Source organism: Orcinus orca, chromosome 11 (genome assembly GCF_937001465.1).
Source record: "Orcinus orca chromosome 11, mOrcOrc1.1, whole genome shotgun sequence".
Lineage (NCBI taxonomy): Eukaryota > Metazoa > Chordata > Mammalia > Artiodactyla > Delphinidae > Orcinus > Orcinus orca.
The window spans coordinates 98,835,256-98,851,233 of record NC_064569.1 but is presented as its reverse complement, the minus strand read 5'-3'; the positions used below and the strand labels follow the sequence as shown (position 1 = coordinate 98,851,233).

General features: G+C 56.4%; 1 protein-coding gene and 1 long non-coding RNA gene across 3 annotated transcripts in view; one reads left to right on the top strand and one right to left on the bottom strand.

Moving 5' to 3' along the window:
* Window positions 1-15,978, bottom strand: part of FBLN1 (fibulin 1) — a 78,577-nt gene that overhangs the window by 24,858 nt on the left and 37,741 nt on the right. The window contains exons 12-15 of one of the 2 annotated variants that reach the window (XM_004279587.3): window positions 13,479-13,598; window positions 12,480-12,611; window positions 10,498-10,621; window positions 3,378-3,830 (exon numbers count right to left, since the gene is read on the bottom strand). In XM_004279587.3, coding sequence (XP_004279635.2) covers window positions 3,476-3,830; window positions 10,498-10,621; window positions 12,480-12,611; window positions 13,479-13,598 — 731 coding nt within the window. In that variant the 3' untranslated portion in view covers window positions 3,378-3,475. Of the gene's footprint in view, window positions 1-3,377; window positions 3,831-10,497; window positions 10,622-12,479; window positions 12,612-13,478; window positions 13,599-15,978 lie in introns of those variants that run through there. The other variant, XM_012536606.3, reaches the window with a different exon arrangement.
* LOC125960501 (uncharacterized) lies at window positions 4,736-5,359 on the top strand. Its single transcript, XR_007470226.1, has 4 exons — window positions 4,736-4,777; window positions 4,902-4,932; window positions 4,995-5,211; window positions 5,274-5,359. It is a non-coding gene; the product is annotated as an uncharacterized LOC125960501 (long non-coding RNA).

The following is a 15,978-nucleotide window of genomic DNA, read 5'->3' as shown; positions in this document are numbered from 1 at the left end:
GAGAGCAGACTCCAGAGCCAGGCTGCCTGTGTTCGAACCCCGGGCCCACCTTACATCAGCATTGGGACTTTGGGCAAGTTACTTAACCTCTCTCTCCCCGATGTCTTCATTGTGAAATGAGGATCATAACAGCACTTTCCTCACTAGGCTCCGTGAGGGTTAGTTAAACGCTTGGCACAGTGCCTGGCTCACAGACAGCAGTGTCCAGGTGTTAGCTGTCATAGTTGTTATTATTTTCATCAGTATAATAATGATAATCATAATTATTATCCTCTACCCTTGGGAGCCTGATTTGGTACCGTGACAGTCAGAAGGGCACACACATGGGAATTCCCTGGCGGTCCAGTGGTTAGGAATCTGCACTTTCACTGCCAAGGGTGCAGGTTCAATCCCTGGTTGGGGAACTAAGATCCCACAAGCCACAAAGCACACTGTGCTTTTTGGCACAGCCCCCCCCCAAAAAAGTGCACACGCAGGTCCAGGAGTCGGAAGCGATGGCAGCTCTACAAACCCTCTGAACTTCTATTCCCCATTTAAATCAAGATCCAAATGAACACTCAAGTACCTTCCAATGAGGGGAGAAACCAACACTTATTAACTGCCTACCACATGCCAGACACTGCCTCGTGTGTAAGTAACTTCACGTAATGTTCAAAATAATCCAGGAAGTGGGCCTTGAAGCTCTGAAAGGCAAATGACTTATCCGAGGTCACAGAACTAATAAATGGCAAGGAGGACATTAAAACTCTTGTGTTTTTGTTTGTTTGGTTGGTTGGTTTCTTCTGCACTGTGTGATCTCAGCAGGATGATCCAGGAATACTGCTAAGTAGCCTCAAGGAACTGCAGGGAGGTGAGCAGGCAGGTAATTCAGATATCATCCCCACATGTGCTCTCAGGTACACACAGAGAAACATCAGAGGCGTCCTGAAATGGAACAGGCCACCTTAAGAGGCAGGGAGTTCCACAGACAAGGGCAAGTGCAAACAAAGCTGGTGGGGATGTTGTAGAGGGGATTCTGGCTTCTAGAGCCCCCGAGAATTTCTCCCCCCCCCATCTTAACACTCCTATGGGAAAAGTGCTTCTGTGGCCTGAATAATCTGGACCATGATAAAAGAATAACTGAATACATGATGAATCCCTGCTGTGTCTTGCTGATTTCACAGAAGAGGTGATATTTGAACTAAACCTTGAAAATACTATCCACCCGTCCAACCATCCATCCATCCATCCATCCATCCATCCATCCATCCATATGTTTACTCGGATGTTTACTGAGCTCCTTCCAGAGGCCAGACATTCTGAAAGTGTAGAGAACACAGATACAATCCCTGCCTTCCAACAGGCCCAGAGAAGTGGGGACGATAAAAAGTAACGACAGGGTAACTGCTCTGATGGAGTACGCCCGGCGCTAGAAGAGCTCAGCTTCAGGAGAGGTTTCGCTGAGGACGTGGCTTCAGGGAGAACGGCAGTTTGCAGGAGGATGGCATGGTACATGCTAAAGCCCAGAAAAAGTGCATGCGGAGAAGGACAAGAGCCCCGCGTGGCTGGAACACAAGCAAGGGGGTGAGCTAGAGCGGGGAGCGGGAGGGAGATGTAGCTGAAAAGATGGGCAGAGGCTGGAGTAGGCAGGGCCTCGAATGCCATTCCAAGGGAGTTGGGCTTCATCTGCTAGTGAAAGAATCATAGAAGTTTCTAAAGAGGGGAGGGACATAACCAGACTGGTCCTTCAGAGAGGTCCTCTGGCTTCAGCTTGGAAGATAGGAGACTGGAAGCCAGTCCAGACCAGAGATGCTCAGAGAGGGGTCTGGGAGACAGTGGGGGCTTGGAGATGAATGGCTAGGAGCATGTGCGTGCTCCCATGGCGAGTTAACCGCTGCCTCTGTCACAGGGCACTGGGCATAGTGTTAACTGTATACCCGTCCTCTCCACTAGACAGCAAGGTGGGCCTCTTCCCCATTTTCCTTCCATGTACTTGTAGGAAAGACCTTAGGATCCTCCAGTAACCTTTACTTGATTCCTCTTGACATTCTGCCTTCCCTTCACATTTCTGCTTGAAAACAGAGCCAGCAGCCACAGAAATGCTAGACATGCAAAGCAATGTTGGCAGGAAGTCATCCATTCCCCCAACAGACGGGGTAGAGCACCTACTGTGCGCTAGGCCCTGCCGGGAGCTAGCGACACGGCACTGAATGAGACAGACTTGGTCCCTGCCTTCATGGAGCCTTCTGGATGGTGGGGAAGACAAAAGCAAAACAGATAAATAGGAACTGCAAACTGTGGTGAGCATCACAAAGGCAGTGTTATGAGAAAGACTGACAGAAAAACATAACCAACGGATGTCAAGGGAGGCCCAGCTGAGACAGGAACATACAGGCTGAGGTTTAACCAACATTCAGGCCAAGCGTGCAAAAGCATGTGCAAAGGGCCTGAGGCAGCAAAGAGCTGGGCAGTGTGGCTCCAGGGAGGTGAGCGAAGGGAGAACAATTTGAGGTCAGGCTGGAGATGGACATTAGCACTAAATGATGCAGGGCCTTGAGAGGCACGTTGGGGACTGGGCTGGGATCATGGTGGAAGAGTCAAAGCTGTGTAGTCAGCAAACCGAGGTTCCAATACCCACTGTGTCATCTTGGGCAAATCGCTCGCTCCCTCTGAGTCTCTCCTGGGATGAAACACCCGCCCCACAGGATGGGAAGCAACGCATATGAAGGACCTGACGCTGGCTTAGGGGTTCCCATGAGCGGCACATTCATCGTGCTGTCCTTTGCCTCTTCCTGGTACGAAGCTGAGAACCTTCGTGGAGGGAACCGACCTCACTTAGGTAAGGGCTGCATCCAAGATGCTGCGATTGCGTTCAGTGTTTTTCCACAAGTTCGGGCCTCCCATCAAGACAAACAGAAAGGGAGGTTTGAGTCTCACGATAGAGCTTTTTTGCCTCGGTTAAAGGCTCAGCTCCTGGTGACACAGTAAGGAAACGAAGCTGGGGCCAGTAGACCTGGCTCTACCACAAATGGCCCACGTCACCTTGGCCAAGTCCCTCCCCTTCTCTGGGCCTCAGTTTCCACATCTGTGAAGTGAGAGGGGACGGAGGTCAATCAACCCTGGGGGCCTTGGTCACCTCATCCTCTGGGCTAAACACAAGCGGAGGAGAGAGAATCACGTCAAATGAAACACCCGAGCCTCGTTCTCTCCGGGCCTGGGCTCCCTGGCGGCGTGGGCTGTGAGGCCCCCCAACGGGGGCTCCTGGGCGCACACCCCTCACGGAAAACACTCCGTGGTCACCCTTGGGGGCGCCAGGCATTGCTCGGCTGCCCCCTCCCCACCAGGGACAAGCACAGAGACACCCGACCACGCCAAATAAAACCAAGGCACGCCAGCCATGCTGTGTGGGATCGTCCGCTGAACCTTTATTCGGATCCCGGAGGGGAGGGTGAGGAAAGCAACAAGAGGGGGCCCCCCCACGGCCCAAAGCGCGTGCTCAGAGCTCTGCAGACACAAAGATGTAAAGCTTGGCCACAAAGGAGCTGACGGTGCCGTGGCGAGAGAGCTCCATCCTGACGGTCAGGAGCAAGTCCCTGGGCTCGGGGACGGGCTTGGTGAGGGCCACCACCCCACTGTGGTGGCTCACCTTCTGGGTGGTGAAAAAGCCCTCCTCGTTGCCGCCGGTGATGGCCAGCTGCATGCTGTCCCCGGGGACGGCACTGGAGGGGCCCATGCGGAAAACCACGGCGGGCACTTGGATGTTGGTGGGGAAAGAGAGGTGGTAGTAGGTTATTCGCAGAGGCAGCTTGGGGCACTCCTGATTCTCATGGCAAGGCAAGCGCTCGCAGCGGCTGCAAGAAAAGTGGACAGAGAGAAAGAGCGTTAGGGCCCATTCAGCAAGCGGAGAAACAACAGAGCATGGGGGCGGGGAAGCGGGGGCTCGCTGGGCGGGGCCTCCCGCCGCCCCTCTGGCCAATCAGCCAACGGGAAGAGCACCCCTCACTCACCTGTGGGAGGTGCCGGGGACCTCCGGGCCGCGGGCTCAGGCACTAGCCTCTTCCAACACCCTCAGGGGGCGCTGGGTGGCTGGGGTCAAGGGTCGTGCCTGGAGCGAGATGTGTCCCCTTCTCACTGGCAGAGCCCCACCCCGGGCTGTCCTCACCAGGCACACCCTGCCCTCTGAGTGTCGTCCAGGCTCCTGGCTCCTCACCCAGACAGTGGTCAGGGCGACACAGGGCTCCCGAGCGGGTCTTGGAGACGACCCCCGAAGTGCGTGTCTGTCTGCACGCCGGCAAGCACGGCTGCTGCCGCTTACGGAGCGCACGGCTACTCGTCACCACGCCTCCGCTAGTGTGATCACACCCCTTGGGGATGGGGGGCTGAGGGCCATTTTTCAGATGAGGAAACTGAGGCTGAAAAGAGTCAGTGGCCTTCCTGAGGTCACAGAGTGCGTGGGGAAGCTAGATTTGTGCTCAGGCAGTGAGGTCTGTTCCCCATCTTCCCCCACTCCCTGTGCTCTAGGCCCAGTTCCCTGTCTGTGTCCACAGGGCCAACCAGGGCTTGAGACGGAGATGGAGAGATGTTCTAACTTCCGGTGACAGGATGCGGACAGGTTCTAACTTCCTGTACAAGGATGGAGACAGGTTCTAACCTACTGTCACAGGACGAGGACAGGTTCTAACGTCCTGTGACAGCACGGGGACAGGTTCTAACGTCCTGTGACAGGACGGGGACAGGTTCTAATGTCCTGTACAAGGATGGAGACAGGTTCTAACCTACTGTCACAGGACGGGGACAGGTTCTAACATCCTGTGACAGGATGGGGACAGGTTCTAACGTCCTGTGACAGGACGGGGACAGGTTCTAATGTCCTGTACAAGGATGGAGACAGGTTCTAAACTACTGTCACAGTTCGGGGACAGGTTCTAACGTCCTGTGACAGGACGGGGACAGGTTCTAATGTCCTGTGACAGGACGGGGACAGGTTCTAACGTCCTGTGACAGGATGGGGACAGGTTCTAACGTCCTGTGACAGGATGGGGACAGGATCTAACTTCCTGTGACAGGACGGGGACAGGTTCTAACGTCCTGTGGCAGGATGGGGACAGGTTCTAACGTCCTGTGACAGGACGGGGACAGGTTCTAACTTCCTGTACAAGGATGGAGACAGGTTCTAACGTCCTGTGGCAGGATGGGGACAGGTTCTAACGTCCTGTGACAGGACGGGGACAGGTTCTAACGTCCTGTGACAGGACGGGGACAGGTTCTAACGTCCTGTGACAGGACGGGGACAGGTTCTAACGTCCTGTGACAGGATGGGGACAGGTTCTAACGCCCTGTGAGATAAGAACAGGGCCTATCTTCTGCCTCCTGAACTCCAGGCCCATCACACTCCGAAGGCAACTGCCTTAGGAGCAGAGCCAAGGTGCGGAGCCCTGCGGGACCTGACAGAGCACGTGTCCCAGGAAGTCCTGCCATCTTGACTGTCTGGCTTCTCCAAGCACAAGCCTCTACTGTCCTAGTCTTCTATCATGCCTCCATTTCAACTTTTCTAGTTTCCATGCCTCTTGTCAGGTGACTAGGACTTACTTACACTTGGCGTTTATTGTGAGCGCTGTCTCTTTTTACATCCTATGCCCAGGATGTAAAATCCTTTCTTTTAGTTGGCCATTTACCATTCTGAGCTCTTAGAAAGGGCAGCCCTGGGAATGAGCTCCACGGTAGTAAAGGGGTGTGGAGATCAGGAACACCGAAGAGGAGGGTCCTGCACGGGAGGGGGCTCAGAGGCAGGGGGAGAGGGAGGAAAGAAGGTGGGCGTGGGTGCTGCTGGGTGCATTGGGGCTTCTCCTGACAGTGAGGACGGACACACACACACACACACACACACACACACACACACACACACACACACCTGCTTCAGGAAGGGCGGACACACACACACACACACACACACACACACACACACACACACACACACACACACACACACACACACCTGCTTCAGGAAGGGCCTGGTGGATCTGGCCAGCAGGTGGCGCCAGGGTCTCCTGCATGGGCGTTAAAGTTTTCCCACGTTTCCCGTATCCAAGGCCAGGATTTTGATTCGCCATAGGATTAACCCGGCATGGGTGGAAGGCAGGGACATGAGGTGTGCATGAAGGTCTGATATCACACACCAGAGAGCTGGATCCTCCTTCCTCCTCGATGGTCTCCACCCACCCCCAACCCCACAGGGTCACCAAGCAGAGCCAGCCCTTCGTCACTCTGGGCCCTTCTGGGCCTGGCTCCTTTCAGATGGCTTGCTTCCCAAGGGTGGGGCTGTGGCTCTCTGGCTTCATCTCCAGGACCAGCTCGACACCTACGTGCTTTCTACCTGCACACGAGTAAATACGGGCCTGATTTTCCTGGTCAGTTCCAACATCAATTATCCTATCCTGCTCTCCCCCATATTTGTTGAAACATCTCAGAAATTGTAACAACTGCCTCTGGCAAACTGCCTGTCAGCCTGGGGACGGCAGCGGAGTCTTTGTCAGCCGGTATGTCTAGACAGAGGAGGGGCCGTCGCCACTGCATCTATTACGGAGCAGAGGAGGCCCGGACCCCCGGGACCATGCACCTTGGTTTCCATCTCGACCCGCATGAGAGAACAATGTGCCCCGATTTTTCAGTTCAACGAATTTGATCGGGGCACCCCAAGTTCCATGAAAATGCAATCATTGAAGGCCACCACACGCCAGAGAAAAAAGGTCCTCAAGGCCAGTCCCTTCTCTCGAGAGGCATGGCCATTCTGGCCGCCCCCCAGGCTGTCTGATGCCCGCAGCCATCCCTGCTGGCGGTTCCCTGACTTTCAGGCTCCTGTCATTCTGGACACAAGCCCCAGGAACCGGCCGGGGCAGGGCTTCACCCGTTCTGTCCACCCGCATTACCACCTGGGGCCGAACAGCTGTGCCAGCCAAGGCTGCCCAGCCTCGCTCTGGCTTCCAAGACCCCGGGTCTCAGGGGGCTGCCCCGCCGAGGGGATAAAGAGGATGTTTTCGGTCCCACCCCAGGCTCTGCAACACTGAACATTCCTCCTGTGGGGAGGAGGGAATTGTGTGTTTGGGATCTTAACAGCCTGGTCAGTCTGTGAGGCCCAGCCCTGTGGTTTGCGGCCCAGCCTGCTGGGTCATGTTCCAGTTACCACTGGCCAGAAGGAGGCTGTGTGGAGAGAGGGAAGGCTGAGGCCCAGAGACAGAAAGACAAAGAGACACAGAGAGAGAGAGAGAGAGAGAGAGAGAGAGAGACTCAAGTCTTGCCTGTAAAGGCTCCCTTAATGTTAACTACAGAAGGGCCAGTTACTGGGTCCTTCCTAATGCAGCCTTTTTAAATTTTACAAATTGCTTTCGAAGGTCAGATAGTAAATTCTTTAAGAGGATTTTTGTGGAGAAGGAAAAGGGCTGTAAAGTAGAAAACTCCAGTCTGAGGGGTCTGCAGTGCTGAGAGAGGGGCGGCCCCTCCGCACCTGGAGCACCTGGAGCTCTGGCCTGCGTCCTGCCCACGTCGGTCTACATGACGTGTCAGTGACCTGTCACCGTGCTCACCCTAAGCTAGCGGTGCTCCTGTGGTCCCAGAGTAACCCCCCGCAACTGGGACGAGGCAACCAGGATGAGACCCCCTATGGCCCCTCAACCTGGGATTCCAGGCCCGGCCCTCACTTCCTGTGCCTGACGCGGGGCTCCTGGCTGGTCCGTGATACCTCAACAGGGTTAACAAAGGAGAAACTCTAACTAGACAGATTCCCATGTGCAGCAGGCATGGCCCCAGGACCACACAGCCCTTCAGGAACCCATGTCTCGTCTTCCCATCTAAGGGCTGAGCGACCCTAGACCTTCCAGTCACACAGTCAGCCCACAGGCACACAGTCAGCAGCAGAGCGAGGGCTGCAGAGTTGCTCTGAGGAACCTCTGGATTCTGAGGACGAGAGAACAGGGTGGCCGGCTGCCTCCTTCTCACCACCACTGTTGTCTGGGCACCAATGCTGGCCGTGGGCTGGGCACGTGGGGCGTTACTGCCAATCCTCCAGGCACTGACAAGCAGGTATTGTCAGCGCTGTGTTACAGAGGCAAAAAGGGCCCTTGGGTGACCAAGACCCAAGGTCACAGCACCGAGGAACAGGAGAGCCAGGCCCGGAAGCCAGGATGGGACCCAGCCCTGGTTCCTTCTTCCTCCGGGCGGCCTCCCGGGCCATGCCCCAACCTGGACACCAGGGCCCACCTTCCCTCCATCCATAAATACTGGCAGTAAAACACGCCTTGGGGCGCCTATCCATACCCCCCAGGGCTGAACTCAGAGCGGTACGGGGGTGGCTCAGCCCCACAATCGCAGGTCACCCTACAGGAACGCAGGAGGGCGATATCACTGCCCCCTTTACAGCAAGAAGCTCACGGGACCTGGTCAGGGTCAAGGTCAAGGGGCCTGGAACGGACTGAGCGTAGGAGGCAAACCTAAGCGAGCCGGACATTCATCTCAATGCCAGACAGCATCTCCATGAGATCCGAGAACAGCCACAGGGGCTCAGTCAGGACCCTCAGGGCGGGGACCACACCTTCTCCCAGCTCCACTCGCCTCCCAGCCTCTGCTCCGGCCGCTGGGTGGCGCTGGTGAGCGGCACGTTGGTCAATGGGGCCACAGTCTTCCCTGGAGAGACTGCTTGGAGCTTCACCCTTCCCCTCTCACCTTGACTGTGGGGAGGGGCTCACTTCCTGCCCTTTTAATACAGAGAATGACGGAGCCCCCTCTTTATCATCCCCTGGGGGTCAGGCTGAGGAACCCATGGGATGGAGACAGACCAGGCCCTGGAGCATCAATCCCTCGGTCAGCAGAACGTGGTTCCTCGCTGAATACCCCATATTCACGGCCAGGACTCCAGGCTCCCCTGGCTACCGTGCTCCCCGCCGGAGCCGGGGGGCCCTCCTTGGTCTCAGTACCCCTGCACCCTGCCCACTGCCATTCTGCATATGCTCCTCCGGGGCTCAGAGCAGGGGATGGGGGGCCTCTGTGGGCCCACTGTCTGCCCAGGTGCCCGCACACAGTAGGCTCACGGTGAACATTCCCCAAACAAGTAAATGACTTTCGCTGGCACTGCGGGGCGGCGAAGGATTCCGCAATGAGCGTCAACGCGGTGGGGCGCAGGGGGCAACTTCAGCCGCAACCTCAGGACACGACGCTAGCCTGCCGGCCTGCCCACCCCCCGCTTAGGAGGCGTGAAGTCCCTGCACAGGGCAGCCTCCTTCCCTTTTGCTTTCGTGATTGTGTGTGAGTTACACATGGAGAGCAGTCAGCCAGTCTTCCAGAATCCCCAGACCCAGACCCAGACCCCGACGAGGGTCCTGGGAGCAGCGCAGCCTCAAAGTAAGGACAGGGATCTTTCTTCACGGCTCAGGGGAGCACCAAGACCGCCCACTTAGCTGTTGCATAACCCACAGGCTCTTTGGAATGCTGGCAAACCCAGTTCTGGAGTGGATTCTCCCTACCTGGCAAGCACGCCCGCTGGGGAAACTGAGAGGACCTGCGGGGGTGGGGGCAGGAGCCGCAAGGCCGGGGGATGAACACTGCGGATGCCGGGAAGAACACTGGGGCCATCTGAGCATCTCCTGCTCTGGCATTCGGCCAGCAGGAGGCGGGACCAGAACAACAAGTGGATGCTGGGGCCTGGGACCCCGCCCAAGATGGCACTGACCAGCGCCAAGGCCAAGAGGCCGAGTCTCCCAGGCAGCCTGGCTGTGTGCTGGCTGTGAGCACTTCCCGGGGCTGGAGGGAAGGGGTCACGCATCCACGCTCCTGAGATTGGCTCCCACCGTGGAGCTTTTCCTGAAACAACCGCCAGGGGGCACGAAAGGAGACCCATCTGATAAAATAAGGGATGGGGTCGTGTGGGGCGAGACCAGAGGGTCCTCACTGCTCCCTGAGGAACAGGGCTCCTGGACACCCCAGCAGGATATATCCCGGTGGCCTGAGACTGAGTGAGCTTGCAGTGACATATGGACACACAGCTTCAAGCTGAGGACACAGAACCTTTCGTGCTGTTCCCACGCCGTCACTGGGTTGAAGAGAATCTGACTTTCAGGTGAGGTCATCTAACAGTGACACCCTAACAAGGCACGTCGGCTCACCCAGAGTCATTGCTACCTTTATCCGAGTCAGAGCAGGTTCTGCCATCTGCGTGTCGCAGATGAGGAAACTGAGGCCCAGAGAGCTGTCCCTTGCCCAAGGCTTCACCCCGGGGAGAGAGGTTTCTGCCTGGCTCCATGCACAGGCGGGTCTGGGAGCAGGCCTGCCCACCTTGAGCCCATATGAGGTCACTACCTTCACTTTCTGCAACCAGTCTCATTGGCATTTAGGCGCCTGAGAACCAGGGATCCTTGAGTTTCCCAACACCCACATGGGAGGGCACGGCTCATTAACTACCCGCCCAGGCCGGGAGCCGGGCCCCCAGGAAGGCCAACACAGACAGACGATCGCGGGGACCGAGGGACTTACGTGTCTGCGGAGCGGCGGTAGTTCTCGGGACACTCGAAGGCCAGGCAGCGGAAGCCGCCCTGGATGTTGAAGCAGGTCTCGTTGATGGAGCAGTTGTGGATGCCGGTCACACACTCATCAATGTCTGCAGGAGATCCCAAGGCAGCACAGTGAAGGCCAAGGCCCCCCAGCCATCCCCATCCACAGACAGGGGTGCCCAGGCCTCCCATCAACCAGGGTCAGGGGGGATCAGGCCATCCTTGCCCTCCACAGGCTGCTCTCTGGAGCAGAGCCCTGTGCCAGCGTTTTTACTTATAGGAGATTATATTTAATATACCTATTATTCACAATCCTAGGATTAAGCATAATAAGGATAATGGCAAATACTATATGACAGCCCTTAAAGTGTTTTGCAGGAAACACCTGCTTCTCATTCTAATTAAATGAGGCAAGTACTGTTATTATCCCCACTTATTCTATTCTGTTGTGAAATATTTCACTATTCTATTTCATTCTATTCTAGAACCACGTTCCCCATTTTAGGGAAGAGTCATAGGGGTTAAGTGACTGGCCTAAGGTCACACATTCTGTAAGTGGTGGAGCCGAGCTTTGAATCCAGGCAGCCAGTGCCTCTCTGAGGCTCTCGAGTTGCATCAGCCTTACCTCACGTGCCACTTGTAACATCCTAGGAGGGAATGAGCAGAAGCCACTAGCCCCATATTACAGACGAGGAAACTGAGGCTTAAAGGGATTCTATGTTGGGCCCAGTGTCCAAAGTCAGTGAGTATCTGGGATGGACCGGAACCCGGCCTGGGGCATGTCACGAGGTCACCCTGGACATGGGGAGCCGTCCCCTTCCCTCAACTTTCCGGAGCAGCCAAATGGTGGGCCCAGGGGATGTCACTGTGCCAGAGGCATCTGTTAAGAGATGCCAAATCCTGACCATTGGTGGCAAAAACAGCTCTCCCCCATCTCAAAGGCTGAGGCTCAGGAATGTGTTTTCACTGCGTCTGGCAGGACCCCAGGCTGCGGTGAGGGCGCCTGGCCAGGTCATCTGCTTCGTCAGAAATGTGAAAACAGAGCAACTTCCATCCGGAGCTCTGGACGAGCTGAGCGGGTCCCTCCCAGGAAACGCCACAGCTCCTGCCCGCCTTTGATCAAAGTCTTCAAACCTTCTTCATGACCAGAAAGGACATCTGCAGGACCCGGGCCCTCCAGAGCCTCTGGGCCACCAGCCCCACGTGGGGACTCATCAGGAGGGGCTGAACAGAGCCAACTTCTGACTCAGCTTCTGCGGCCATTCCCGGAGGTGAGGCCCACGCGCCCGTTCCAGGGTCGCCCCTTCACAAATATCTACTTAGCACCCCCCACCCCCGTAACCAAAGGGACGGTTACAGGACGCTGATGACCCCTGGAGTGTCCTTAGAAATGGGAGCCTAGTACAACTGGATGGATGTCGCTGGCCCCTCGTTTAGCCGACCCCCGGGCCCCCGCGGCATCCTCCAGCCATAGTGTCCCTAAATACAGAGACCTCTGGGTTGTCACACACCCTGACCAGGCCCATCCCCTCGCCAAGTGGGGATCATCACCCTGGGACAGAGGACTGCGCCGTCTGCTCACTGCTTTGCCCTTAACACCCAGCAGGGCCTGGGTTTGTCGAGTGACTGAACGAAAGACTAAACAGCAGTGCTATGCTATGGGGTCTTCCGGGAACTGACATCCTGTTTCCTCCACGGTGGGCATCTTCCTAAAGGCTGTCAGCCCTGCTTCGGGCCCTCTTGGGGCTGGCCCAGGGCAGGGTGGAAGGCTCAGAACCCCCGGCGGACAAGTGTGCCCGGGTATGGGAGACCAGGGTGCCCGTGGAGCCCAGGACACACCCAGGATGCAGAGCTGTCCCCTCTCCGAACGCATCCCGTCTGTGGTGTGGCTGCCAGGCCTCTGTCCCCCAACACCGCAGAGTCCCGAGCCGGCCCGAGACACCCCGGGAGTCCCACCCCGCTCACCTTGACAGTTGCGGCCATTGGGAGCCAGCCTGTATCCGGTCGAGGGGCAGCTGCACTGGAAGCTTCCGGGGATGTTGAGGCAGCGGTAGGAGCAGATGTGGCCCCCAGTGGGCAGGGCACACTCGTCGATGTCTGTGACGGCAAAGCCCACCCTCAGCATCTGTGTGGACCCCGGCTGGGCTACACCCCCCGTGGTGGGCTGAGCTGCGGCCTGGAGGGCAGCCACACAGTACAAGCCGGACACGGCGCGGGGGGTCTCACAGTGCTGTGGCTGGGGCGGCCTCAGAGACCATCACGCCAGAAGGGGAAACTGAAGCCCAGAGAGGGTAAGAGCCTAGCCTAGGGCCACAAAGCAAGTTCATGGTGTGAAGTGTGCACGTGGAAGGGGAGGAGGGAGACTGGGGAACCGGAGGCAGGAGGCAGTGCCCAGGGCTTCAGAATGACACACGTAGAGGTGCCCTGGCTGGCTACGTCCTAATGCTGTTTATTATAAATGTGCTAATAACAAACACACCTTATACAGAAACAGTAATAATCTTAACCAGAGTCATCCTTTGAGCACCTACATCGTGCCAGGCACATATGAAGTGCTTTTGAGGCACCATTTGGATTCATCCTTTGACAACCTGGTGTGTGTGGGTTTAACCTCCATGTGACAGAGAGGATGGTCCAGGCCCAGGGAGGGGCTTTTAATAAGGCCAGAGGCAGAGCTGCGTGTCAGAGACGTGGGCGGCCCCTGAGGCCCCTCCTCACCTACCACTGCCCTGCTCGAGGTCCCAGCACACATGGCGATCCCCACTGTCACGTGTCATTTTACTAAAGAAAAATCTGTGAGCGGCTTTGCCCCTTTACACACTTCACTCTTAACGATGGGCAACGTGCATCCGAATAAATTTCAGTTAGAGGGAAAAATACACAAACCACCCGGCAGCCAGGAGGTGGGGGATGGGGATCAGGAGAGGGGGTGCTTTCGCCCCCAGCCGAGCGGGGAGCCCTCACCTTCGCAGGTGACCCCGTCCACGTCACTGAGCTGGTAGCCTCGCCGGCAGTAACACTGGTAGGAACCGTAGACGTTGGCGCACTCCTGGCTGCAGGGGCTGCTGCTACACTCATTCACGTCTGAAAGAAAGGGTCCCGGGGTCACCGCTCAGTGCCGGCGGGGCCGTGACCTCCCTCAAGTTAACACACACACACACAGAGGCAGAGGTTACCACGTGTAGGGCCAGAGACCTGCCTGGAGTTGCCCCAAGGGAGAGAGGCCCCACTCCGGCCCCTCACGGCCGGAGGACCTGGCATCTCCCCACACCCACCACCTGCTTCAAGCCAGACCGACTCTGGGCTGTTGCTCCTCTGCTCCCTTTGCCTAGAGCAGAGATCAGTAAACTTCCGGCCCACCACCTGTGTTTGCAAATAAAGTTTTATTGGTACGTGGCCCCGCTTATTCATTTACTATGGTCCACGGCTGCTTGTGCGTTACAAGGGCGGAGTTGAATAGTCGCAAAAGAGATGCAGCTGGCAAAGCCTATTTACTACGTGGCTTTCAGAAAAAAAGTTTGCCAACCTCTGACCTAGACGTCCCTCGTCATTTTTGTTTACTGCTAATTCTCAGTGGTGCAGGAGGGGTGAGCAGCCGAGAATGTCCGTTAGCCTCTTGCCCCGGGTCTCATCCCTGCAGCCCCGCGTGCCTGGCCTGGCTGCCACCTGTTCACTTGCTCACCTCTGCTCAGTGTGGTTTCTTGCATCCTAGAGACACTCCCTGAAGACAGGAACCATGTTATTGCTACACGTCTGGGGCGGCGGGTGCTTGATAAGTGCTTAGTGGAGTAACACTGCAAGGCTGGCCAGGCCCTGGCCTTGTGTCCACAATACTGTCCACTAACATAGATATGAATACCTACTATTCAGCCATTGAGGAGTGACCGGGGACGGCACTAGCCACGAGTGATAATGACAGTGATCCGAGCAGTCCCCATGTCACAAGTGGGCACCATGACAAACCCTTGACAGGCTTCACCTTGACTCACCCTCACGACCCCCTACAAGGTGGGTCCTACTCTCCCCATTTTACGGATGAGCACACTGAGGCCCAGAAACGCTGAGTTACTCCTTCAAGGCCGCAAATGTGACAGAGCTGGGATGTGAACCCAGGCCCGAGGGGGACCACCGTGCATGAATCTTGCCCCTTGCCATTACATGTGTGTGTTGGGTCTGGTTTTTGGGGACAAATTCCAGAATCTCAGGAGAAGCCTCGGCCCCAGGAGTCCTCACACTGTCCATGCTCCAGGTTGAGAATTACACACTGGGGTGCATCCTGGCATATGTGACTTTGGTGATCATCCTTCTTAATCCAGAAATTTAAGACCTGCCATGTCTTGAGTGTGGCTCTACCGGTTGCCCCTGGGCACCGCGCTGCAAAGAAGGGAGCTCGATGGGCAATGTGAGGGACTGCCGAGGGGGGTCAGAAGCTCTCAGTTTCGCTGACCTCATCACCTAATTCCCGCAGAAGATGTGACATCCACTGAGCACCTCCTATGTGCCAGGCCCTCCCCTCATTTCAGTCCATCCCATCAGGTGGGGTCCGTGTTATCTGACAACCCCAAGACTCTTGACACTCATGACTCGGTCCAACCCGCCCCCCAACCCAGAGACCTGACCAAACTTTAGCATCAGCCCAAGACCATGACCCTTGAAATGCCTGCCTGGGAAAGCTTGATGCTGCCAAAGAATTTCCTGTGTATTCCAGCCAACACCGGAAGACAGGCCCTGACCTCCCTTTTCCTTAGAAGCATTTACTTTAGAAAACCTGCAGATGTAAATCCTTTCTGTCCCTTTGAGATGTATCTTCTGCAACCCAGGTCCTTTTAAGGTGGGAACCAGGCCTTTGAAATGCGGTCATCAGGGGGAGGTCCCACCCCCACCGCATCTCCCAGACTCTGCAGGAGGGTCAGAGCCAGTGAGAAGACACAGCTGGCCTAATTCCACTGACCAGGGCCCTTAACATCCTCTAGAACTATTCCTTAGCAGGCCCCAGCATTTAAAAAACCTGCACCTTTTTTTTTTGGTGGAGTTGAGACCAATTTACGCTGAAGTCTCTTTCCCCTACTGCGTAGTCTAAATAAAGTCTGTCTTCCCACTTTTAACAAGTGTCCAGCTTTTGTTTCTCTTTGGCATAAACAACCCCGTTTCCCCTGTGAGGACAATTAGGCAGGCGAGGTCAGCCACTCCCCAGGGTCATGTGAGTAAGCAGTGGGCCAGACGCCCCCAAACCCCACACCCTCAGCCACCTCCCACCCGGCTTCTGCAGCCAACTTGTCCATCCCTACGTGTGCACAGGTGGTATCACCCCTTGCAGGGCCCAGGAGAAACTGGGGAGGGCAGTCATCTCCGACAAGCAAGCTTTTAGAGGTCCTTCCCCTGCTGATACGCTGTTTGATACGCTCTAGGGCATAAATGTGAGTCGGTCCCACGCGGAGCTGCAGGGAGAGTGGTGGTTTCCCCA